At 39.2% G+C, this 25976-nt stretch overlaps 1 protein-coding gene and 1 long non-coding RNA gene across 3 annotated transcripts in view; both read left to right on the top strand.

Annotated features, from left to right (window-relative positions):
- Positions 1-1522: 1522 nt before the first annotated feature.
- On the top strand, positions 1523-8038 carry LOC138853865 (uncharacterized). The gene is made up of 2 exons (XR_011393069.1): positions 1523-2287; positions 3005-8038. It is a non-coding gene; the product is annotated as an uncharacterized lncRNA (long non-coding RNA).
- Positions 8039-12466: 4428 nt separating this feature from the next.
- LOC128695698 (cubilin-like) overlaps positions 12467-25976 on the top strand; it is an 88660-nt gene continuing 75150 nt past the window's right edge. Inside the window, exons 1-8 of one of the 2 annotated variants that reach the window (XM_070093266.1) lie at positions 12467-12599; positions 15745-15847; positions 19647-19776; positions 20677-20829; positions 21878-22054; positions 22489-22707; positions 23785-23970; positions 24262-24450. In XM_070093266.1, the coding sequence (XP_069949367.1) occupies positions 15762-15847; positions 19647-19776; positions 20677-20829; positions 21878-22054; positions 22489-22707; positions 23785-23970; positions 24262-24450 (1140 nt within the window). In that variant the 5' untranslated portion in view covers positions 12467-12599; positions 15745-15761. The remainder of the gene's footprint in view (positions 12600-15744; positions 15848-19646; positions 19777-20676; positions 20830-21877; positions 22055-22488; positions 22708-23784; positions 23971-24261; positions 24451-25976) is intronic. The other variant, XM_070093267.1, reaches the window with a different exon arrangement.

Raw genomic sequence — 25976 nt, 5'->3', positions numbered from 1 at the left:
AGGGGGAATCCAAAAACTTGATCCAAGGAAGTGGAGGAGAAATACTTGGACATAGAGGGTAGAAGTGGATGGTGGGAGGTGTGGGGGAGGGTGTTGATCCAAGGAGATGGAGCAGGAATATTTGGGGTGGAAGTGGGCACCTCAAAAATTTGATCCAAGGAGATGAAGGAGAAATACTTGGGGTAGAAGTGGATGGTGGGAGGGTGTTGATCCGAGGAGATCATAAGAATTTCGAAACCCCAGAGCAGAGAATCCAAAAAACTTGATCCGAGGAAGTGGAGTCTTCGTATTATTGATATCGAGAAAAACTTGATCCAAGGAAGTAGAGCAGGAATATTTGAGGTAGAAGTAGGTGGTGGGAGGTATGGGGGGAGGGTGTTGATCCAAGGAGATGGAGCAGGAATATTTGGGGTGGAAGTGGGAGGTGGAACCTCAAAAATTTGATCCAAGGAGATGGAGAGCACAAGAAAATGAAATTAAAAAAAATCGAAAATCGGAAAAAAAATTCGGGGAGCGGGGGCGATCCGGACGACGCTGCAGAAGACGCAGGCAGGCGGCGCTGGCGGGCGCGCGGGGGGGCGGGCGTGGGTCGGCACGGGCGGGAAGGCACAAGGGCACGGAAGGAGTCCGCTCAGTAAAGGGAGCTACTCAGGAAAAGGAAGCCACTCAGCCGCAGACCTTTTCAGGAGGAGCCACTCAGCCGCCTCCAGTACTACTTATATATATATATATATATATATATATATATATATATATATATATATATATATATATATATATATATATATATATATATATATATATATATATATATATATATATATATATATATATATATATATATATATATATATATATATATATATAAAGATATATATATATATATATATATATATATATATATATATATATATATATATATATATATATATATATATATATAAGATATATATATATATATATATATATATATATATATATATATATATATATATATATATATATATATATATATTTACATGTGTGTGTGGAAGTACCTCCTATGTGCTGACTAGAGATTCTGTCTCGTAGAAGAGAATAAACATCAGGGAGAATTCTAGAGATTTTTTTTCTTGGTCCTGGTTGAATATATTCTTCCTTTAGAACTATTTCACCACTGGAATTGGATCACATTATAAATCTTCGCCCTGAAAAAAAAGGTCGTCGTTGTTTGGCAGCAAGTATTGATCACGAATAAAAATTAAATTCTAGCCCCTCCAAAATATACATATAAAACTTTATTCCCAAAGACGATGGAAAATTTCTGTAGCAACTAAATAGCTGAAGGAGGAGGTTCAGATTTAAGTAAGACATAAGAAAGTGCATATTACGTTGAATAAACCGCCAAGTGGCTTTATTAAAACCAATACATTGTGTAGGTATGTTGTTTAATATTTCAGGCCGAAATGCTGTTCTTAGGTAAGAATATGTTTGATATGTAAGTCAGGAACGTGGACATAATATCAACTTGTTAGTCCAGATTGTGAGTGTTGGCAGTTGATTTAGCCAGAACTCCGTCCCGTGTAAGCCAAACATTCCTGCCTCACAACACAAATAACGAAACTGCCTGCAAAACAATTTTTAATTTAAGCTGAAACGTGTGCTTGAATAATAACAATATTAACGAAGGAAGTTCCTCAGACATTAGTCATGGGTCTAGTTATTGTCGATATTTACATAAATGATCTTGAAACACCGCAATCTTCTATAATTGCAAAATTCTTGTCCAAATTTAAGCAATGGGGGAGAAGTGTATATACAAGAGGTGTGTATCTCTCAGTGTATATATGCTGAGAGTGTAACTAAGTCTTGTTTTAGCGACTGAAGTATCCTTGCCTAGTGGTGGTGTGCAGGGGACATTCTTCCTTAATTATCCTCGTGTAGCTGAAGAGCTTTACACCTGAAAAGCCAATTTGTGAGAACTGCTCTTTGTTAATGGCTGACAATACAGTACATGCATCATCAGTGAGGAAACTATGATATTCAAAAACCTAAGATATTGTAATTTTTACAAGTTTATGTTTGCTGAAGTTGTCACCGTAACAGAACATTCGAGACATCAGCGTCAGACGCACCTTCACCAAATGATGCTCCCTAGTTCGTCATGGCCAAAGCTTGTGTTGTTTCTCTTAGATCCATGATGGGCCAGGAAGCAACTCCCACATGATCGATCGGTACTGTGGCATCCGTCTGCTTGGCAACAATGGCACCATCATCAGTACCCACAACCAACGGGTGGAAAAGTTGGGTATGTTTCTTTACACCTGCTGCCCCTATTCACCTAGCAGTAAGTAGATGCCTGAGAGTTAGTCGACTGTTGTTGGTCGCATCCTGGGAAATGGTACTATACATTAGACTGGGCTAGGGTCTGAAACGACCTGAGATAGGACAACAGCTCATAGCCTGTAAATTGAAATATGTTAAAATAAAGAGATTAATGTAGATGCAAGGACAGACCTTTGTAATGCAATTTATAAAACTATCAAGTGATAACAGCACATATAAAATCAGCCTGAATTTCATTCCACCTGTCTACAACTGTATTTGCAAAAAAAAAAAAAAAAAAAAAACTCTCAGAATCAAACTGAGGACGAAGGCTAAAATATCCGGTACTTTTTCCTTTTCTTTTTTCTCCACGTGCGTTCATTTGTGCCAATGATCAGTGTTTATAATGAAAATATATTTCAGTTTCATCGTTTATCTCTCACTGTACTACATTTGTTTTTATTAGATTATGGACTATGCGAGGCTACTGAAAACTGCATGTAACATGTAAATCGCAGGTTACACATATTCTAAAAGATACTTGTCTTTGGGGGTATGTATATAAGGAGGGAAACACGCCTGTCGTATATACTCTAAGGGATACACACCTCTCGATGTATATACACGAGAGATACACACTTCTTAGCGAATATAAATTTCTACTGCACTTAATAACTTTGCTTTTTGTCTCTCTCCCCAGGGTGTGGGGAAGAAATTCATGGGATGGAGTACGGCTCCATCAACTCCCCAGGGTACCCTGGCCGCTACCCCACCGGCCGCAACTGCTACTGGAGCGTGCAAGTGCAGCCTGGCAAGAGAATCAAGTTCTACTTCGCAACCCTGCAGATCGAACACCACCCCAACTGTAGTTACGACTTCCTCGACGTGAGCTGCTACCTCCCACGCTCTTTGTGGGGCTTTTGCAGATCAGTTACACAAAAGGCCTCGATTTTGATGGGAATTGCTGTTTGCAAATCTTCAGTAGATCGATGCCCACTCCAACTTTTGCATTCCTGAGGCGAGTTAGGAAGCATATAAATCACAACTCGTTATCTGGAACAATTAAAAACTAAGCCAAAATTTGGGAAGGAAATATTGAGCGACGTTTTGGTTCATCCTGTACCATTATCAAATGGTATGTGTGATTTCATGACGGTCCAGGATGGACCGGGACGTCATCTGAAGTTTCTCTTCGACACTGGGTTAGTTGTGAATAGAAGTTGCTGCCTACCATTTTATGCCAGTCTTTTCAAACAATTACACCAGTCGCTCCCACAGTTACACCAGTCACTCACACAGTTACACCAATCACTCCCACACAGTTACGACACTTACCTCAGTTACCCCTAACTTCTGTTCTACCGTCCCTGCATCAGATCCGAGACGGCCTCACGGACAATGGACACAGTCTGGGCAAATACTGTTTCAGCCAGGCACCAGAACCTCTCACCACTAAGCGACACCAGCTTCTACATCTTCAGCGCTGAACCTGGTTACATTTTTAGATTTTGTAACTGAAGCGGCGCTAGTTTATCGTGCACCTTATTTCCAGTACCTGACCAGCCCCACCAAGAACAGCATGGCTGATTAGGTTCTTTTCTGCAAGAAGACCTGGTCATGGACCGGGCCTCGGGGAGTTAATGTCCTGAACAGGCTCCAGATTAACTCCAAGTAAGTAGTCATCCTGTTGCGATAGTGCAGGAGCATTTGGATACACAAAAGCGCTAGGAACTAGGTCCCAAAAGGGTTAGCAAAAGCACATCCGAATATATGTTTACAGTTTCTGTTTAAACGTTTACAAGTAAATTTAGACGTTTGTTCAGAGTGGCTGGTATCTGGCATCTCACAGTTAAAAAGATACCTTGGGCTCCAGTGATGATCTCGACTACCTGGAGGACGTTAAAGTAGTAATTAGTGTTTATCGGCTTTCTTATGCGACCAATACCTATCCTGTGGACGGTAGTTATGAAAATTACGGAAGCGCGTAATGAACCCAGTGAGTCATCAAGATACTGAACTGTAGAGAGGGAAAGTAAGTTTATTTATATACTGGTACACGTAAGTACGGTTATAAAGTATTTTATCCACAGTGGTATATTACAAACCATTCTGGAAAAATACCCTGACTTTACTCACTGTAAGTAAAGCATTACCACGCGCGTGTGTGTGTGTGTGTGTGTGGGTGTGTGTGTGTGTGTGTGTGTGTGTGTGTGTGTGTGTGTGTGTGTGTGTGTGTGTGTGTGTGTGTTTGTGTGTGTGTGTGTGCGTGTGTGTGTGTGTGTGTGTGTGTACTCACCTAGTTGTACTCACCTAGTTGAGGTTGCAGGGGTCGAGTCCAAGCTCCTGGCCCCGCCTCTTCACTGGTCGCTACTAGGTCACTCTCCCTGAACCATGAGCTTTATCGTACCTCTGCTTAAAGCTATGTATGGATCCTGACTCCACTACATCGCTTCCCAAACTATTCTACTTCCTGACTACTCTGTGGCTGAAGAAATACTTCCTAACATCCCTTTGATTCATCTGTGTCTTCAACTTCCAACTGTGTCCCCTTGTTACTGTGTCCAGTCTCTGGAACATCCTGTCTTTGTCCACCTTGTCAATTCCTCTCAGTATTTTGTAAGTCGTTATCATGTCCCCCCTATCTCTCCTGTCCTCCAGTGTCGTCAGGTTGATTTCCCTTAACCTCTCCTCATAGGACATACCTCTTAGCTCTGGGACTAGTCTTGTTGCAAACCTTTGCACTTTCTCTAGTTTCTTTACATGCTTGGCTAGGTGTGGGTTCCAAACTGGTGCCGCATACTCCAATATGGGCCTAACGTACACGGTGTATAGGGTCCTGAACGATTCCTTATTAAGATGTCGGAATGCTGTTCTGAGGTTTGCCAGGCGCCCATATGCTGCAGCAGTTATTTGGTTGATGTGCGCTTCAGGAGATGTGCCTGGTGTCATACTCACCCCAAGATCTTTTTCCTTGAGTGATGTTTGTAGTCTCTGACCCCCTAGACTGTACTCCATCTGCGGTCTTCTTTGCCCTTCCCCAATCCTCATGACTTTGCACTTGGTGGGATTGAACTCCAGGAGCCAGTTGCTGGGCCAGGTCTGCAGCCTGTCCAGATCCCTTTGTATTTCTGCCTGGTCTTCGATCGAATGAACTATTCTCATCAACTTCACGTCATCTGCAAACAGTGACACCTCAGAGTTTAATTCCTTCCGTCATGTCGTTCACAAATACCAGAAACAGCACTGGTCCTAGGACTGACCCCTGTGGGACCCCACTGGTCACAGGTGCCCACTCTGACACCTCGCCTCGTACCATTACTCGCTGCTGTCTTCCTTACAAGTATTCCCTGATCCATTGCAGTGCCTTCCCTGTTATTCCTGCTTGGTCCTCCAATTTTTGCACTAATCTCTTGTGTGGTACTGTGTCAAACGCCTTCTTGCAGTCTAAGAAAATGCAATCCACCCACCCCTCTCTCTCTTCTCTTACTGCTGTCACCATGTCATAGAACTCCAGTAGGTTTGTGACACAGGATTTCCCGTCTCTGAAATCATGTTGTCTGCTGGTGATGAGATCATTCCTTTCTAGATGTTCCACCATTCTTCTCCTGACAATCTTTTCCATGATTTTGCATGCTATACATGTCAGTGACACTGGTCTGTAGTTTAGTGCTTCATGTCTGTCTCCTTTTTTAAAGATTGGTACCACATTTGCTGTCTTCCATGCCTCAGGCAATCTCCCTGTTTCGATAGATGTATTGAATATTGTTGTTAGGGGTACACATAGCGCCTCTGCTCCCTCTCTCAGGACCCATGGAGAGATGTTATCTGGCCCCATTGCCTTTGAGGTATCTAGCTCACTCAGAAGCCTCTTCACTTCTTCCTCGGTTGTGTGTACTGTGTCCAGCACATGGTGGTGTACCCCACCTCTCCGTCTTTCTGGAGCCCCTTCTGTCTCCTCTATGAACACTTCTTTGAATCTCTTGTTGAGTTCCTCACATACTTCACTGTCATTTCTTGTTGTCTCTCCTCCTTCCTTCCTTAGCCTGATTAACCTGTGTGTGTGTGTGTGTGTGTGTGTGTGTGTGTGTGTGTGTGTGTGTGTGTGTGTGTGTGTGTGTGTGTGTGTGTGTGTGTGTGTGTGTGCTCGTGTATGTGTGCTCGTGTATGTGCGCTCGTGTGTGTGTGTGTGTGTGACCCAATTAATATTTGCACCAATAACTCATTACAGTTGTGACCGGGTGTGGACGTGTGAATGGTTCATTACATCGTACTTTGTTCATGACTGTAACCATGTATAGACGTGTAGATGATTCATTACCTTTGTAACTTGGTCATGATTGTGACCAGATCTTCCTGGAGTTCATTACCTTTATACCTTGTTCAGCTATCAAAACTTTGGGGCCCAGTTCCTGGACCCATTATGTACCTCTGTAATCCTTTGACTACCACCCACAGGATGGGTATGGGGTGCATAATAAACATGTTAAACTAACTGTTGACAGCAGTGGAGAAGAGACGCAGGCTGCAGGACACATTTTTACTGGGACAGAATCTCGCCCTGTTGTGTAGAGAGACTATACAAATTTAGGTGGTTACAGTTATCATACATATTAACATACATGCAAATTACCTACGATAACCCCAAAAATATCAGCCAAGTGACTTATTACCATTGTGGCCCATGTGAGAGATTAGGTTTGTTGACTGATTCAGTACGCAGCCTCACTACTGGTTGAGGATCATTAAGGCTGCATGTACTTATATCCTTAAGATACATTAAACTCTATATGAAAATAATTTTGTCCACAGGGAACATAAACTGTATATAGTTTCACTACGATAGGTTTTATTGACAAGAAGTTATTCAAAACTTTGGTGGAAGAATTTGTAGATTTGACGTATACCTTGTATATGTACTTGTAGAAATAAAGATATTAGTATCATTATTACAGTAAATATTTTATAGTTAGCCTTCAAATACGTAGTTTTCTGTACATGACTCCAAGTACTAATTTAAGGGTCAACTATGATAGAGAAACAGCAGTTTAACTAATGAGAAACCACTTAATGAAAGCAATGAAAGCAGTTAAAAGTACTCGCTTGTTGCCGTCTCAGTCGCAGACAATTTTAGTAAATCTACTGAAGAAAATGTGGATGCTGTATAGTATATAAGGGTTAATATGGTTTATCTAAATACGTATAATAATCTCCTCTCCCCCCACCCTCCAAAAAAAAAGGCTAAGGTAAGGTTGGTTTCTTAGTTTGGCTTCAACTCGATCGACACCATACCCAGCCCTTCTAGGGCAGGGTAGGTGCCTGAGCCCGAGCTTACAGCTCACAAGCCTGTCCTTCCCATTTGTCCCCTTGGGGCGGGGATGGCAGACCAGAGAGGCCTAGCTTGTGGCTAGGCCTGGGGACAGTTGGTCCCAAAGATGAGGAGGTACTTGTGCCTCCTCCCATGGGAGACTTAGGTCTCAGACACTCCCTAAAGAGGGAGCCAAGGCCGGGCCACCACTTGGAAAAAGCCCGGGCCGGGAGAATACCGGCGAATCTGTAATAATAATAATAATAATAATAATGGCTTCAACTCTGATGACTATATAAAGGTTCGTGAGGCTGGTTGTCACCTGTTCACCACCGGTCAAAAATATTTTAATCCATAAAACAGGGACTAGAACAAACTCAAAGTGTATATACATTAAGAGACATATGCTTCTTGGTGTATATTCTGGTATTTTCTACACGAGGACATGAAAATGCAACACAGTTATTATTATTATCATCATCATAATTATTATTTAGTTATTTTTAGTAGTAGTAGTAAGTTAAGTTGTTATTTCAAAGTCTATCTACTACACGAGGGTCATTAAGCCTGCATAAAACAATCCGTAAAATGTAGTCTCAGCGTATATATACTTACTACACCTTTCTGTGTATATATGTCAGGAAACATATGCTTTTCAGAATATACACAGTGCTTTATTATTATTATTATTATTTATTATTATTATCATTATTATTATTATTATTATTATTATTATTATTATTATTATTATTATTATTATTATTATTATTATTATTATTACATTGTTATTGCAGGAATATTCTGCCCATTATTCGAACGATATCAGCTCATAATACTTTTCTCAGCTCAATAAGATTGACATATTAGACGACTACCCGCATGATGACGTCTTTCACGACGATTTTCGAGGTCATTGTTACGAGGATGATGAAGATGAAATATATTCCAATCATTTCCTTGATTACAGATAAAATTAAATTCTCAAGGAACACAGTGCAGTGTGCTCTTCGAGAATGTAATCGCCAGATCACGAAAGCTTCTGAAATGTGTTATATTATCAGTAAATCAACATTGTATGTATATACGACTGCTTGTCAGTAGGAAGTTTTCCTTGTGCTGTAATCTAGATAATATCGTTTTTATACTTTTTTTTGTAAATAAATAGATAGAAAAAAAATTATCTTGATTCTACTGTTTAAAAATAATCTTCTTCAGTATTTTTTTCGTCTTTGTCTGCCACATACTCGTTTAGTTTGAAATGCAGTTAGAGAGTAAGGCCACCCACATCCCTCCTATGTCATTTCAGCAGAGCCTTCAACATAGGAGGGATGTGGGTGGCCTTACTGTTATGTACAAGGCCAATATTGTCAAAGTACCACACTTGGATCCACTTCGAGGACAGCGTGAAACAAGCTTTTATGCCACAAGACGGGCAGAAAGCAGCAACTTCACTCTGGCTGTACCCTTCTCCAGAACATCACTCCATCTGAGATCATACATACCCAGGATGACTCGAGTATGGAACACATTCGTACAGCATAATGATGTCAACGAGATAAAGTCAGTTGATCAAATGAAAATGCTGGCCCACAGATGGCTCCAACTTCATCCTGTTCCCTACTTGTATGTCTCATAACAATAAAAATGCTTTCAAATGAGCTGATGTAGGTAACAGCTCTTAGCTTGCCAATAAAGTTAGGAATCCTTAACCTGTAAATAGCTTGTCAATAAAGCTAGGGATTCTTAACCTTGTCAAACCCTGTGTAAAAAAAAAAAAAGAAAAAAAAAAAAAAAAAAAAAAAAAAAAAAAAAAAAAAGAGAGAGAGAGAGAGAGAGAGAGAGAGAGAGAGAGAGAGAGAGAGAGAGAGAGAGTGTGTATGTGTAAGGGGCGTCGCTCGCAGGCTGACACCGCCGGGGGGAGGTGCTGCCCCTCGCTCAGGTTGCCAGTCCTATCGTGTGTCGTTCCGCACTTCTCACCCAGTGTGGGAGTGAGACTTTTCGTCAGAAAGATAGATAGAAATATAAATAGATAGGCACTTTTATAAATGTACAGGGAAATTGTATATACGAATATATAAAAGGCGTGATTGCAAATATAAAAAGAAATACCAGTGAAGTAGGAAATGAAAAATGAGCCCTTTCATGTGCTTACACACATATCTTCAGAGGAATAGGAAGAAAAGGCAAGAGAAACACATTTTATACGGTAAACCCTAAGGTGACACCTCACTCAGACAAGTGACAACACCTCACACTAACCTTCCCTCTCACACACTTGTCCCGCACAAGCCTACCCACGCATACAATCTGTCCGACGTCAAGTTAGGTTGTTCGCCTGACAAAGAACACTATATTTCTGAGAAAAGTATTTTTACCTTTAAAATTATGCACAATATTCAGGACTAAAAAAATTCAAGTATGTACATTCCATAACACAAATTTGAAATATGTTAAGCATCATACTTGATAAAAGATGATTCCATAATATTACGTTGAACTGTAGAATTACAGGGAAGTAATGAACAAAGCACTGAATTCTTGTCCACTAGGCAATGCATATTACTTCCCTGTAATTCTAATTCTCTTGCCTTTTCTTCCTATTCCTCTGAATTTATATGTGTAAGCATTTGAAAGTGCTCAGGCTTTATATATATATATATATATATATATATATATATATATATATATATATATATATATATATATATATATATATATATATATATATATATAAAGCCTGAGCACTTTCAAATGCTTACACATATAAATTCAGAGGAATAGGAAGAAAAGGCAGTAGGTAGTAGGTTGGTAGACAGCAACCGCCCAGGGAGGTACTACCGTCCTGCCAAGTGAGTGCAAAACGAAAGCCTGTAATTGTTTTACATGATGGTAGGATTGCTGGTGTCCATTTTTCTGTCTCATAAACATGCAAGATTTCAGATACATCTTGCTACTTCTACTTACACTTAGGTCACACTACACATACATGTACAAGCATATGTATACACACCCCTCTGGGTTTTCTGCTATTTTCTCTCTAGTTCTTGTTCTTGTTTATTTCCTCTTATCTCCATGGGGAAGTGGAACAGAATTCTTCCTCCGTAAGCCATGCATGTTGTAAGAGGCGACTAAAATGCCGGGAGCAAGGGGCTGGTAACCCCTTCTCCTGTATAAATTACTAAATTTGAAAAGAGAAACTTTTGTTTTTCTTTTTAGGCCACCCTGCCTCAGTGGGATACGGCCAGTTTGTTGAAAAAAAAAAATATATATATATATATATATATATATGTACCACCTCTGGAACTGTCCTGGGGGCCCTCATCCTCAGAGAAAAGAATAAACTTGATTCAGGGAAAACACAAGGTTCTCCCTGAAGCTGTTTGAAAATTGTTTTCTCCTACCACTCCCTATATTTTATAGATATTTTATTTAAAGACAAAATACATTGACAAAAATACAATAGGGAGTAAAACAACATACATAACAACTCAGAGCTATATCTCGAATACTTCGTCCAACTCCCCGGAGGTGGGCCGCGTGCCCAGACTGCTGCAGGCATTTTCCCTCTGGATCGCAACACTGAGTCTCTGAAAGAATAAGCTGGCCGCTCTGTGGTCCTTGGTTTCTATGATGAGTTTTTCACCCAGTTCTTTGAGGAACTTTAGAGTACACTTGTCCCATGCTCCAAGGGTCTCCGACCCTATTGGGATGAAGTTATAGCAAGGGGGAAGGTCTTCATATTTGCGAGTCTTCTGGATTTCCCTGTGACTGGCAGCTCCACCCATTTTAGCTACGAAGTATGGGAAGTAGGTGTCTGCCAATGTGGCTGCACAGGTGTAGTCCCAGGTAATCTGTTTTCCATCCTTCCAGGGTAACATAGTGGCTCCATGAGGACGCTTTTGACTTCCGTCAGACCTCTGCACTTGGGGTTCCCGCTGGGCTGGGCTACGGGCTGTGGCGAGGCTTCTCTTTATGTTGTGGTTGACCTCCTCATGTCTGGCATACTTCCCTTCTGCTGTGTGACACACGAGACCATGAAGTCCGCAAATACCGCAAATACACGTATGTTCAGTGAGGATGGGGGCGGCTAGGCGAAGAGCAACACCACTCCAATAAATTAACCAGCTATTTTCCCTAAAATGCATTACAGTCTCACCTACTTTGTACCTTTGTTGAATATATCGTTGTGTCTGTCATTGGTAATGTGTTCGTTCACTGTATGGATTTAATGTATACATTTTTTTTCACACTTGTATGTACTGGCTAAAAGTTTAAATGCACTTCATTTCACTTACATACTAGAAATTATAATTTTACTTTATGTCTTTTTCAAGACAGAAATTGTTTACGAACTTAATTCATTTATGGTCAAAAAATATAATTATTGTTCTTTGGGTAATTTTTCTAGCAACTAACAACTGCCGTACGTATTTACTACTAAGGCAACAGATCTAAGGAGACCTTTCCCATGCCTCTACCCATCCGAGATTGAACCCGGATCCCTCGATTGTCAACTACGAGCAACTCTTAAGATCGTCAGAATATACATTCGAAAATATTAATAAGACTTAACCATTTCACAAAGTTTTAATATCACTTAAAATTTCTTACCTCTCTTCCTGTCTACCACAACCTTTTTCTTGCCTATTCTTTCTTACTCCAGTTCTTTTCCTCGCTTTTTTCTCAATCTCTATGACCTAACAATTCCTTCAGCTACCTAACAGTGTGATGTAAGTGAAGCACATTGCTCTGTCCGTGGTCACATGATATGGGCTTGCACGAACCTGGTCAAATATCTCCCTTGATCCTCCCCTTCCCCCTTTTGCCTCCCTACTCTCAATCCCCCCATTGTGAGGGTGAAGACAAAGTGCAACTGCCTGGCGCAGTTTAGTGCTAAGTGACCCTTCGTGACTGTGGCAGTGATTACCATCCCCTGACTCAAACACTAGCCTGAAAGTACTAAAATTTTGGATTTTAATGAGGAGCTCGTGTAAGTTCTGGAGACCTTCAATTGATTTTAAATCATCTGTTTAATTATTTAGTCACGGTACTCTGTACAGTCTTTATAGCTGTCAACACCAGGTCAGTCGTAGAGCGCTGTTCGGCTCACAACCGAGAGTGTAGTCTTTATACACTTACTCCAGCAGAGGATTCCGATTCAACTGAAAAGATATTTCTGTCAGAGAAGGAAATTATCTGTTTTGGCACTTAGTAAGGCGAAATTAAAAGGGGTAGGAGGGTGTAAATGATGGGGAGGATGGATAATTAAAGGAAATGAACCAGGTTTATCTGAAAGAGCAAAGATTAGCACATGGATACTCATCTATACACACAAAAAAATGAAAAATACACCTATACAGCTACATAACTAGAAACAACATTTATTTAATATAGATTCACAGAGTAACTTAAATAGATTTTACAGTTTTTATGCTAAAGAAGTAGATATAATGTTGAATGAGCATTTGGGAAAAGTAAAGAAGAGGATGAATATTTGTATTTAAAACTTGAGTGTGAGAGGTAAGCATTACCAAGTATTTGTGGTGGAAGGTGGACACACGTTATAGAAGAAGTTCTGACTGGATTAACGCTCCACTGGATGTAGATGATCTACTAAAACTCTACACAAAACACTGTATAGTCCTTGTGGCTTAGCGCTTCTTCTTTATTATAATAATAATAATGTCTACACAAAACAAAACACTGCCGTAATCAAAATTTATTCTGAATATGTAAGTAAGTTTATTCAGGTATACATAAATACAGTTACATAGATTATCATACTTAGCAGCATATGTGTAGAGAACCTGTGATAACCCAAAAAAGTCAAAGTGACTTATTTCCATTGGGGTCCCTGTGAGAAGTATTAGTAAAAACTATGTATCTTAACCATGAAAAACAGTTATACTTGAAGAAGATATGCTAGGAGAGAGGTAAAATTTGGTTAGGTTAGGATCAGATTACAGAATATAAATGCTAGATATATATGAAATCACTTTTCTCAATTTCTTTAGCCTTATTCACAAGGTTTCTTTTCTTAATTACTGACGGCAGGGCGCCATTTGGCTTCAAGTGCTGATGCATCTGAAGATGAGAAAAGTGTAAAAGAGGTATGGAGATTTATATAAAGCATTAACTTATATCTTGGGTGATAAAATAAGCATTTATAAGCGCAACACTTGTTTTGGGCCATTTTGCCCATGATACACAGTAAATTCTATTTGTTCTCTGGTCACAAGCATAGATCATCCTCTCTATATCTGCGTCACTTGGCATTAGGAAGACGAATTGAACTCAGAAACTTCCATTAAAAAACTATTAAACATGTTACTATGGACTGGGAAAAGGAATTCACCAGATCACTGCCCAGCTTTTGGATGTAAAATGCGCCATTAAACACAAGCTTTCTTCCCACTGTTTCACCCAGCTGTGACTTGACAACTGTTCGCCACTGACCGAAGCGCCGTCAGAAGTTTTCTCTCCGGAGTTCCCATTTTGTGTGAATTAATAACACACTTTAAGTAGTATAAAGGTGATGGACACAAAAATAATAAATTATAACTGATAGGCTTTAACAAGGACTTTTATATACTAGGAATGTGACACTAAGCTAATTGTATAGATTTTATTTTAAGGATTATCTTACAAAGGTCGATGCCTGTTCGTCCCTTGAATTAAATTGAATTTAATAATACAAGTTTTGTATTTAATTTGTGAAATATATCAGCACTATTCGTACTTTAAATAAAAACCTCTCTCTCTCTCTCTCTCTCTCTCTCTCTCTCTCTCTCTCTCTCTCTCTCTCTCTCTCTCTCTCTCTCTCTCTCTCTCTCTCTCTCTCTCTCTCTCTCTCTCTCTCTCTCTCTATGTATATATATATATATGTCGTGCCGAATAGGCAGAACTTGCGATCTTGGCTTAAATAGCAACGCTCATCTTGCCATATAGGACAAGCGAAAATTTGTGTATGCAATAATTTCGCCAAAGCCATTCTGAACCTAATGAAAAAAATATATTTCGTTGTGTTTGTTTAGTATTAAATTATTGTAAACAAATCTAAAATATATTTAGTTGGGTTAGGCTAAACTAAATTGCTCTTGTTATAATAAGGTTAGGTAAGTTTTCAAAGTTCCTTTTGGTGCACAATTAAAAAATTTACATTAACATTAATGAAAAAAATATATCTTTAAACGTATAAGAGAAAATTTCAGAAAGGACTTAATTTTAAATGAGTTCTTGCTAATTGACCAGTTTTACATATTCGGCACGACATGTATATATATATATATATATATATATATATATATATATATATATATATATATATATATATATATATATATATATATATATATATATATATATATATATATATATATATATATATCCACTGCTGGAGGCAGTGGAGATGTCATGTCTGAGGGCAATGTGTGGTGTGAATATAATGCAGAGAATTCGTAGTTTGGAAGTTAGGAGGAGGTGCGGGATTACCAAAACTGTTGTCCAGAGGGCTGAGGAAGGGTTAGCTTAAAGAATTTTCAAGAGTGTATCAGTTTTTAGGGGTCGGCCTAGGAAGGGTTGGAGGGAGGGGGTAAAGGAAGCAGGCATGCCTTTATTTACAAATGTATTTTGAAAGCAAAGTAACATTTATTTCCTTATACAGTGCCTGCAAAAAAAGTTTAAAAACTGTAGTGTAAAGCACCCTTCTGGCAAGACAGTGATGGAGTGAATGATGGTGAAAGTTTTTCTTTTTCGGGCCACCCTGCCTTGGTGGGAATCGGCCAGTGTGATAATAATAAAAAAAATATATATATATATATATGAGGGGTTAGCTTAAAATTTTTATTTTTTTAAACCTCTATTTACAGAATTTGAAATTATTTCCTTATACCAAAAAAAAAAAAAGCAGTATATCAATTAAAGAATCATTCAAACTTTTGAGTAATGTGACTTGTCAATGAGTTATTAATGCTACTCTTAAATAAATTGAAATCGTAAATCTGTAAATTATAAAATCTTTTCAGATCGCTGTAAAATAATCTTTTTTAAATTGGAAAACATTTTGAAAACACTGTTCACAGTGACATTATATTTTCCACTGATGTTTGTACATGAGATGTGGCTCCTTCCACCAGCAGAGACGTGGTGAGTGATGCTGCCTGAGAGTGTTGTGGTGTCAGCAACGCTGCTGCTGCTGCTGCTGATGCCTGGCTCTGACTCAGCTGTACTCAGTGACAGGTATGCACTGAAACACCTGTCCTTCCTCAACACTCATTACACCGTCTTCAACCACTTCCTCAGATTGTTTTTCTTTCTTTGTATTTCCACAAAAATATAGTGTTTTCATAGCATTAACGTATCTCACGATTCTTTGCACATACACACACACACACACACACACACACACACACACACACACACACACACACACACACACACACACACACACACACACACACACACACACACACACACACACACACACACACACATATATATATATATATATATATATATATATATATATATATATATATATATATATATAGTAGGTTGGTAGACAGCAACCGCCCAGAGAGGTACTACCGTCCTGCCAAGTGAGTGTAAAACGAAAGCCTGTAATTGTTTTACATGATGGTAGGATTGCTGGTGTCCATTTTTCTGTCTCATAAACATGCAAGGTTTCAGGTACATCTTGCTACTTCTACTTACACTTAGGTCACACTACACATACATGTACAAGCATATATATACACACCCCTCTGGGTTTTCTTTTATTTTCTTACTAGTTCTTGTTCTTGTTTATTTCCTCTTATCTCCATGGGGAAGTGGAACAGAATTCTTCCTCCGTAAGCCATGCGTGTTGTAAGAGGCGACTAAAATGCCAAGAGCAAGGGTCTAGTAACCCCTTCTCCTGTATATATTACTAAATGTGAAGGGAGAAACTTTCAATTACATTTCTTGGGTATTTTAAATCATTACCTATTTCATAAATTTTGGATATTTCCTCATCTATGAACTCAGGACTACAAATTCGTAAAGCTCTCAAAAACATTGATGAGAAAACAGACAGTTTGACTCTATCTTGATGCGAGGAATAATAGTGGACATAGGAACAGTTATTTGTAGGTTTTCTGTAAATTTTAAATTTGAATTCATTATTACCCTTAATAATTAAAACATCTAGAAAAGGCAATGAGTTATTTTCTTCAAACTCAACAGTAAAGTTTATAGAATGGGCTAAGCTATTTAATTTTCCTAGGAAATGGTGTATATCTACATTTTTGGGCATAAGACACAAAATATCATCAACATATCTGAACCATTTAGCTCTATTAGGGAGGATTGTGTTAAGCAACCTTGTTTCAAAAAATTCCATGTATAGGTTACTAAGAACAGGTGAAAGAGGATTTCCCATTCCCTATACATGGAATTTTTTGAAACAAGGTTGCTTAACACAATCCTCCCTAATAGAGCTAAATGGTTCAGATATGTTGATGATATTTTGTGTCTTATGCCCAAAAATGTAGATATACACCATTTCCTAGGAAAATTAAATAGCTTAGCCCATTCTATAAACTTTACTGTTGAGTTTGAAGAAAATAACTCATTGCCTTTTCTAGATGTTTTAATTATTAAGGGTAATAATTAATTCAAATTTAAAATTTACAGAAAATCTACAAATAACTGTTCGTATGTCCACTATTATTCCTCGCATCAAGATAGAGTCAAACTGTCTGTTTTTTCATCAATGTTTTTGAGAGCTTTACGAATTTGTAGTCCTGAGTTCATAGATGAGGAAATATCCAAAATTTATGAAATAGGTAATGATTTAAAATACCCATGAAATGTAATTGATAAATCTTTTAAAGTTGCTAGAAATACTTTTTACAATCCAAAAAGGGACAACCAGTCTTATTCAACTAAAAATATGTTGGTTCTCCCTTACCATGAAAACTTGGTTGATATGCCTTCTCTTCTTAAGACTTTTAATATTAAAGTTGTATTCAAAAACCTTGATACAGTAAAAAAAAACTTTTGATAAAGAATTCCCCCCAAAATGCTGATGGATGTGTCTATAAGATTCCTTGTAAAATTTGCGATAAAGTTTATTACGGTCAAACTGGTAAAAATCTCGAACTAAGATAAAAACAACATAAATATAGCATTAGAACTGGACAAGATTCCAATGCTCTATTTATTCATGTAAGAGATTTTAACCATCCAATTGATTTTAAAAAGTTGAGAAAGTAGTATCAAGCAAGTCCATGGTCGACAGGAATATAATTGAATCTTGTTTCATAAAAAGCAGTTTTGACAATAATATGAATATTTCCTTTGGTTTATATAAATTAGATCCATTTATAATTAATAAAATTTGGGAAGAATTTAATAATACACTGGACAAATAATAATTTTAAAATTTTCTTGGGTAGAATAGTTTGTGGGTGAGTTGTGCAAAGGACCTATCCAAGTTGGGTCTGCACGCGTCAGGTGTTTAACCGTTGTGGGATCTGATAGTGAGGTGCTGGCCAGACCCCTTATATAGCTTCCTTGGATGCTTTACTTTCATAGTTCCTTGATAATGTGAGTAGTCACGAAAGCGCTTGGAATTTCTCTATTCTTTCAGAGTGGTTGTTTTGCATATTCTGAAATCACCTGTTTACTGTGATCTTATTGCATATATATATACATATATATATATATATATATATATATATATATATATATATATATATATATATATATATATATATATATATATATATATATATATATATATATATATATATATATATATATATATATATATATATATATATATATATATATATATATATATATATATATATATATATATATATATATACACGTGTATTTGCGGCAAAGCGCAAGCAGACCAATACGGTCTACATGGTCTTAACTGTTCCAAAACCAAGGGCTGGCATGCAAGACACAATGAGGTCAACGACATCATTAAGAGAACCCTTTCCACAGCTGGATTCCCAGCCGAGAGGGAGCCCCGATCACTAGCAGCCAACAATACCCACAACCCAACAAATCGCCATGACGAGATCACCATCTATCCTTGGAAGAATAGCAAGCTCTTAGCATGGGACTATACCTGTGTGTCCACACTGGCTGACACCTACATCCATCAGTGTGGGGCGACAGGGAGGAGCTGCTGACCACAGGGAGGAGTACAAGATCAGCAAGTACAGGGACATAAGCCAACAGTATCAATTTGTCCCAGTGGGATCAGAGACCTTGGGATCATGGGGAAAAAATGCCACACGTTTCCTTAAAGAATTGGGTTCCAGACTCATCGACACCACCAGGGACCCAAGGGCAGCCACGTTCATGTTCCAGCGCCTCAGAGTAGCCATCCACAGGGAAAATGCTTGCTGCATACTTGGCTCGCGTCCAGCCTCGAAGGAGCTGGAGGAAATTCATGATCTTTGATACATTGTGCCATTGTATTCATGTTTATGTTTTTCTGTTTATTAATAAATGCTCACATAGAATATAAAATATATAGGGGGTGGTAGGAGAAGAAAATATTCAAACTGCTCTGGGGAGAGCCTTGAGTTTTCCCTGAGGTACGTTTATTGTCTTCTCTGAGGATGAGGGTCCCCATTCCAGCCATAGAGGTGGTACTTCCCTATATATATATATATATATATATATATATATATATATATATATATATATATATATATATATATATATATATATATATATATATATATATATATATATGTAACACTGAGACGGGGTGACCCAAAGATAAGGACAAAAGTTTTTCATTTTTTACATTCATTTAGTAATGTATACAGGAGAAGGGGTTACTAGCCCCTTGCTCCCGGCATTTTAGTCGCCTCTTACAACACGCATGATCTACGGAGGAAGAATTCTGTTCCACTTCCCAACGGAGATCTCCACATTCATTTATTTTTTTATTTATTTATTTATATTAAGTATAAATATTAGCAGTCAATTCAAAACATTAATAATTTATGTGGGTGTGTGTACACAGACCCAGAGTACACTGCGAGGCAGGTCATTTACGTCTTGACGGAGGTGTGGGTAAGAATATTACACTCAGGACCCAAGGTGCTGGCGCTGTTGTCATCAATGGTGTGGATGTGGCTAGCTCCCTCACCCTGGTGAGTACCCTTACCTCGGTAATTAATGAGTCCTCTTACACCTGTACCTGTTGTATAACCTTTCTCCCTCTGTCCTTGGTGATCACTTTTCCCCTGGTTTGTCTATTGTATCTGTTTATTTGTCCATGGTGAGTTTTCTTGTTCTGTCTCTTGTGTCTTGTTAGGAAACCTCGACACCTACCTTATTTTTAACCTGTTTCCAAAGGATTGTTCCCTAGCGAGGCCCTGTCTCTTATATTTGTTTTCCATACCATTTGTTTCAGGAAGTACCTACCTTCTATGTCTGCCTATTAAACCCACAGTTTTGAGAGAAAGCTTCAAATAACGTTCGGTCCTCCCCAGACAATCATCAAATCAAAACTGACTCGATAATGATTTCTCTTCACACTTATGAGTTATAAAATGTTCCACCTACTTTCCTGTCGCTTTCATTCTTTCTTTTGCCTAACATTTTATACCAACTAACTAAACTCCCTCGTATTTGCGTAGTGCTGATTCCACCATCATGACTGATTTTTATGTACAGAAAAATCTTGGGTGTTATTAGTCTTTTTTAAACTGCATAGTTTGAGCTATTTTGTATTTCTAATGCATTTTTTATTCGATTTATATATATATGCACAGATCACACAGATCCTAAGTGCTCTTAGACAACAAAGAGAGCAAAGTGTTGGCAGCTACTCTCTCTCTCTCTCTCTCTCTCTCTCTCTCTCTCTCTCTCTCTCTCTCTATCTATCTATCTATCTATCTATCTATCTATCTATCTATCTATCTATCCTGATCAGTATCTTGACACCTATGTTTATATCTTGTGTGCAACGGCTGTTTTTTGGTGGCGCTGGTGTTTCCTTGTGTAACCACTCAACAGTAAAATTTAGCTGACGCTGCGTGTGTTCCCAGGTGTCAGCAGTACGACCTCAACTGGAAGGCCTTCACAACACCGACTTGGGGTACCTGGTACGAAATCTGTCAGAAGTGGCCCGCACGGTGGCCTCTCAAACCTGGGTCGCAACCAGCATAATCTCCCTCAACGCCTCCGTCAGCAGTAACACGGTCAGGCTCCGACATTCAGTGCAACCACTTCGAAGATTTCACGGCCTCCTTGACATGCAGGATCATCTTGAGATAAGAAATGCATTAGGAGTCGAGACCATAAAGAGAATGGGAGTTTACGTGATCCTGATTATGTGTACTCACCTGTATGGTGTGTGTGTGTGTGTGTGTGTGTGTGTGTGTGTGTGTGTGTGTGTGTGTGTGTGTGTGTGTGTTTTAGAGTTCGTTTTTTAAGTAGGCAGGCGTTGTTCTAGCAATATCCCTGAAATCCTTGAAATAACATAAGATTCTAGTTTGACAGGACAGAGACCGAGCAGCTATTAGATGACGGAGAATTGAGCCTTCACTATTCAGGGCATTGATTAACTTATACATGTTTAGCACTTTATAACATGCACTCAAACAAATTTAACTGAGACTCTGAACGTTCTTCATTTATAACAAACTTTAGAGCTGATTATATTATGGAGAAATTAGCATACGTAATTTGCATACTCGAAGTTGCTCAGCAGATCCATACTGGGAATTACGTCTCTCACATTGTGTGTTTAAAATTGAATAAATTTTGGGGGAATTTTTTCTGTTAGAAACAAATTTTTTTTTTTTTAGTGCAATGTAAATGTTCTATTAATTTGATGATTTTTTTGTGTTATTATGCTAAAGTTTTGATTTATTGGCATTTTTGGGTTCAAAATGGCGTAATAATATTCGCTTTGTTTTCTTATTATAAATACTCTGGTAGCAGATGTAGTTTACGCCACACCATTATCATCCCATTACCATCAATACTTTAACCATCATCACCCCTTCTCCACTCCCACGTCTCTAACCTCCATCCATTACCCACACTAACCACCATCACTCCTTCATCACCACTACACCACCCACACATCTCCACTAACCACCATCACTCCTTCACCACTACACCACCCACACATCTCCACTAACCACCATCACTCCTTCACCACTACACCACCCACACATCTCCACTAACCACCATCACTCCTCCTTCACCCCTACACCACTCACACATCCACATCTTCCACAGCACGCCGTGACGACCCTGCGCAGCGACGTGACCACTGTCAGAACCAGCCTGCGGGAGCGCCTAGATCCTCTGGTGACCAACGTGTCTCGTCTAAGTCAACAAGTGTCCCTCATCACTCCTGACGGAGGACAGCGGCTGCAGCAACTCAACAACGTCATCGCCAGACTCCAGCAGAATGTATGTTGGTATGCTTCTTGCAAGCGACAGTCACAGTCATTTTGGAAATTTGCCGGGAAACTTGAAATACTGTTTATTTATGAATGAGTGGAATGAAAGAGAGAGAGAGAGAGACAAGAAGAAAACCAAGTATAATCATATAAAAAGAATATTTTAGAGTTGGTTTAATATTCGAAGCTGAATTAAAGTGAAGCTTAAGCTGTATCTTCTGATATTCACATAAATAAAATATATAGTTTACAGAGTACACATAAGATTCTGCGAAATCTCCAGTCACCTCCAGCATCAAGAGGGTTCCTTGTTAATGGGCTCTTGACCCAAGGATCTCTCTCGTTCCTTGGATCAACCCCATCACGTCCCTTTCCATAGATGCTGTATTACCCCTATTAATATAATAACAATAAAAGTTTCCTGACGGTAAACTTGCGCTCCAGACGACTCGGAACCAGGAGGATCTTCGCCGCCTGAGGGATCTCACAATTCCACAAATCCAGCAGAGGATCGCTCAACTTCAGGAAGGGATGGTCAGCCTGCCGGAGCTCCAGAATAGGATAGAGGCGCTGGAGATTCAGTCCAACGCTACCAGCAGTAGCTCAGGGGACATCAGGAACACCGGCAGAGTCATGCGGGAAATTCGCAGACTGACAGTCAGGGTGAGTGCTGGTTTTGCCTTGTGGTTGGTACTGGCTATACCTAACCTAAATTCACCTGATCTTACATCACTTGTCCGAACTTACAGTTTACCTCCTTTTTCTTTGCCCACTCGTGAGTTGATGAAGATCCAGGACTGACCGTAAAGTGACATACTGTCTCTGTGTACAAAAAAAAAAAAATTCCATTACTTATGACATGCGGAATATGTCCGCATGTCATAAGATTGATTTAAATTCCTGAGGTCTCCCGTTTAGGCGATTAAACTTCCTGAGGCACCTAAATTACTGGGAAATGTTGAAGTCCCTTGATTTGAAATCCCTGGAGTGCAGACGAGTGAGATACATGATAATATACACTTGGAAAATCTTAGAAGGATTGGTACTGTTAACTGGAGCGTTAACAGATAGTTGATCTGTCATAAAAAAAAATCTCTACTGTGTACGGAATAGGCCATTCTGAGAAATTGTAATTCTCAAGTAATAGTAACTCCAAACCTGCTGGAATAAAACCTTTGAAGCTGCTGTAAGTTCTACGATGATTGACGATAATCCTCAGTGTCTTGCCGGTCTCCCAGTTCACGCTGCGTGCTGGAATATGATAGGAAAACATTAACTTGCTACTGTTCCCACTGCGTAACTACCATACAGAATAAGGCAGCAGCATAACATTGTCGATGTATTGAATTTTGTTGAATTAAAAACAGAAACCCTCTCTGTCCTTACCCAATAACCTATTTTTGCTACACTTTTCTCCTTAAAAACGCCCTTCGTTTCGTAATGTGTCGTCTTCAATATCTCTTGTCCATAATCTCTTCTCATTTTTTAAAACAACTCTTCATCTCTCATAAACTAGTTCCAATTCCCGTTCATAACCCTTCATAAAAATCACAGCTTGATTAACTGCATGATGATGACCCAGAAGGGACTGATAACGCCGTTTAGTTACTGTTATCCCCGAGGGAGTTAGCTACGAATATTTCCGGTCCCGGTATAATATTGACTTCTGTTATTTCTCTCCACACTCATCCAGTCACCTCTTAATTATTGGCCGTAAGAACTGGGATTTTTCTGCTTAAGGTCAACGTGCTGAAGGCTCGGCTGGAGGCGGACGAGTGTGAAAACAACCCATGCCAACATGGTGGGACATGCATCGACGGCTACCTCCAGTATAAATGTCTGTGTCCCAAGGGTTGGCAGGGCGATAACTGCGCTGAAGACTTTAACGAATGCTATGAATTCTTCGGCACAGATATAGGCTGCCAGGTAAGGGCGTTTGGTTGCTATGAATTCTTTTGCACAATCAGCGAAGAGCTCTTCTTTTCCTTGGATAAGACCTGATTACCTTGGAATCTCCAGGAGCTATATGACTCTTACAGGTTTAACTCTTCCCCATGGAAATAATATTAACAACGGATAAAATTAAGCTGTCAGATAAATGGATTTAGCTGTTATATAAGACAGTAGGAGTATTGTTTCTATTGTCTGCTGGCATTATTTATATATCCCTTAATATATAAGACTTGAATGCTTATAGTGGTTTTCCTTTGCCTTCAGAACGGTGCTACATGTCAAAACACCGACGGCGGATACAGGTGTCTGTGTCAGTCTGGATTCTACGGTATCCACTGTCATCTGAAAAGCGACAACTGTACCTCATCTACTGGTACTGCATTGTGTGGCGTTCATGGAATCTGTATTCCTTCTCCAAGAGGTCGATTCCCGTACTCCTGCATTTGTGACGAGGTGAGCTCACTGGCATTGTTGTGGGGGTAGGTTAGCATTGGAATCTCGTGGGGCTGACTAGCACTCGCCTGTTAGCTGATGTGCTGGAAGATCACTGCATCGTAACATTCTCTGAGAAATGTAATATTTTATTTATTTATTTATTTATTTTTGCTTTTTCAATGAACTTATGAAAATGACTGTGAAGTTTCATATTTCTTTGCTCTTTTAGCGGTGTCTGACGACCTTAATGTTGCTCTAATACTCTCTTAAAAGTGATTGAAACCTTTCGCAGTGCAATGCAGTCTGTGTTTATGTATGTATATATATATATATATATATATATATATATATATATATATATATATATATATATATATATATATATATAGATATAGGAAAGGTAGGGGGTGTGTGGACTAGGTGTTTACAGTGAAACATATAAGTGAACAGTATTTAGATAAGGCTAAGGAGGTCTTTGTGGCATTTATGGATTTGGAAAAGGCGTATGACAGGGTGGATAGGCGGGCAATGTGGCAGATGTTGCAGGTGTATGGTGTAGGAGGTAGGTTACTGAAAACAGTGAAGAGTTTTTACGAGAATAGTGAGGCTCAAGTTAGAGTACATAGGAAAGAGGGAAATTATTTCCCAGTAAAAGTAGGCCTTAGACAGGGATGTGTGATGTCGCCGTGGTTGTTTAATATATTTATAGATGGGGTTGTAAGAGAAGTAAATGCGAGGGTCTTGGCAAGAGGCGTGGAATTAAAAGATAAAGAATCACACATAAAGTGAGAGTTGTCACAGTTGCTCTTTGCTGATGACACTGTGCTCTTGGGAGATTCTGAAGAGAAGTTGCAGAGATTTGTGGATGAATTTGGTAGGGTGTGCAAAAGAAGAAAATTAAAAGTGAATACAGGAAAGAGTAAGGTTATGAGGATAACAAAAATATTAGGTGATGAAAGATTGGATATCAGATTGGAGGGAGAGAGTATGGAGGAAGTGAATGTATTCAGATATTTGGGAGTGGACGTGTCAGCGGATGGGTCTATGAAGGATGAGGTGAATCATAGAATTGATGAGGGGAAAAGGGTGAGTGGTGCACTTAGGAGTCTGTGGAGACAAAGAGGGGAATGTATGAGAGTATAGTTTTACCAACACTCTTATATGGGTGTGAAGCATGGGTGATGAATGTTGCAGCGAGGAGAAGGCTGGAGGCAGTGGAGATGTCATGTCTGAGGGCAATGTGTGGTGTGAATATAATGCAGAGAATTCGTTGTTTGGAAGTTAGGAGGAGGTGCGGGATTACCAAAACTGTTGTCCAGAGGGCTGAGGAAGGGTTGTTGAGGTGGTTCGGACATATAGAGAGAATGGAGCGAAACAGAATGACTTCAAGAGTGTAGCAGTCTGTAGTGGAAGGAAGGCGGGGTAGGGGTCGGCCTAGGAAAGGTTGGAGGGAGGGGGTAAAGGAGGTTTTGTGTGCGAGGGGCTTGGACTTCCAGCAGGCGTGCGTGAGCGTGTTTGATAGGAGTGAATGGAGACAAATGGTT

Source organism: Cherax quadricarinatus, chromosome 42 (assembly GCF_038502225.1).
Source record: "Cherax quadricarinatus isolate ZL_2023a chromosome 42, ASM3850222v1, whole genome shotgun sequence".
Classification (NCBI taxonomy): Eukaryota; Metazoa; Arthropoda; class Malacostraca; order Decapoda; family Parastacidae; genus Cherax; species Cherax quadricarinatus.
The sequence above is the reverse complement of the archived record's forward strand: the minus strand, read 5'-3'. Positions and strand labels throughout refer to the sequence as shown.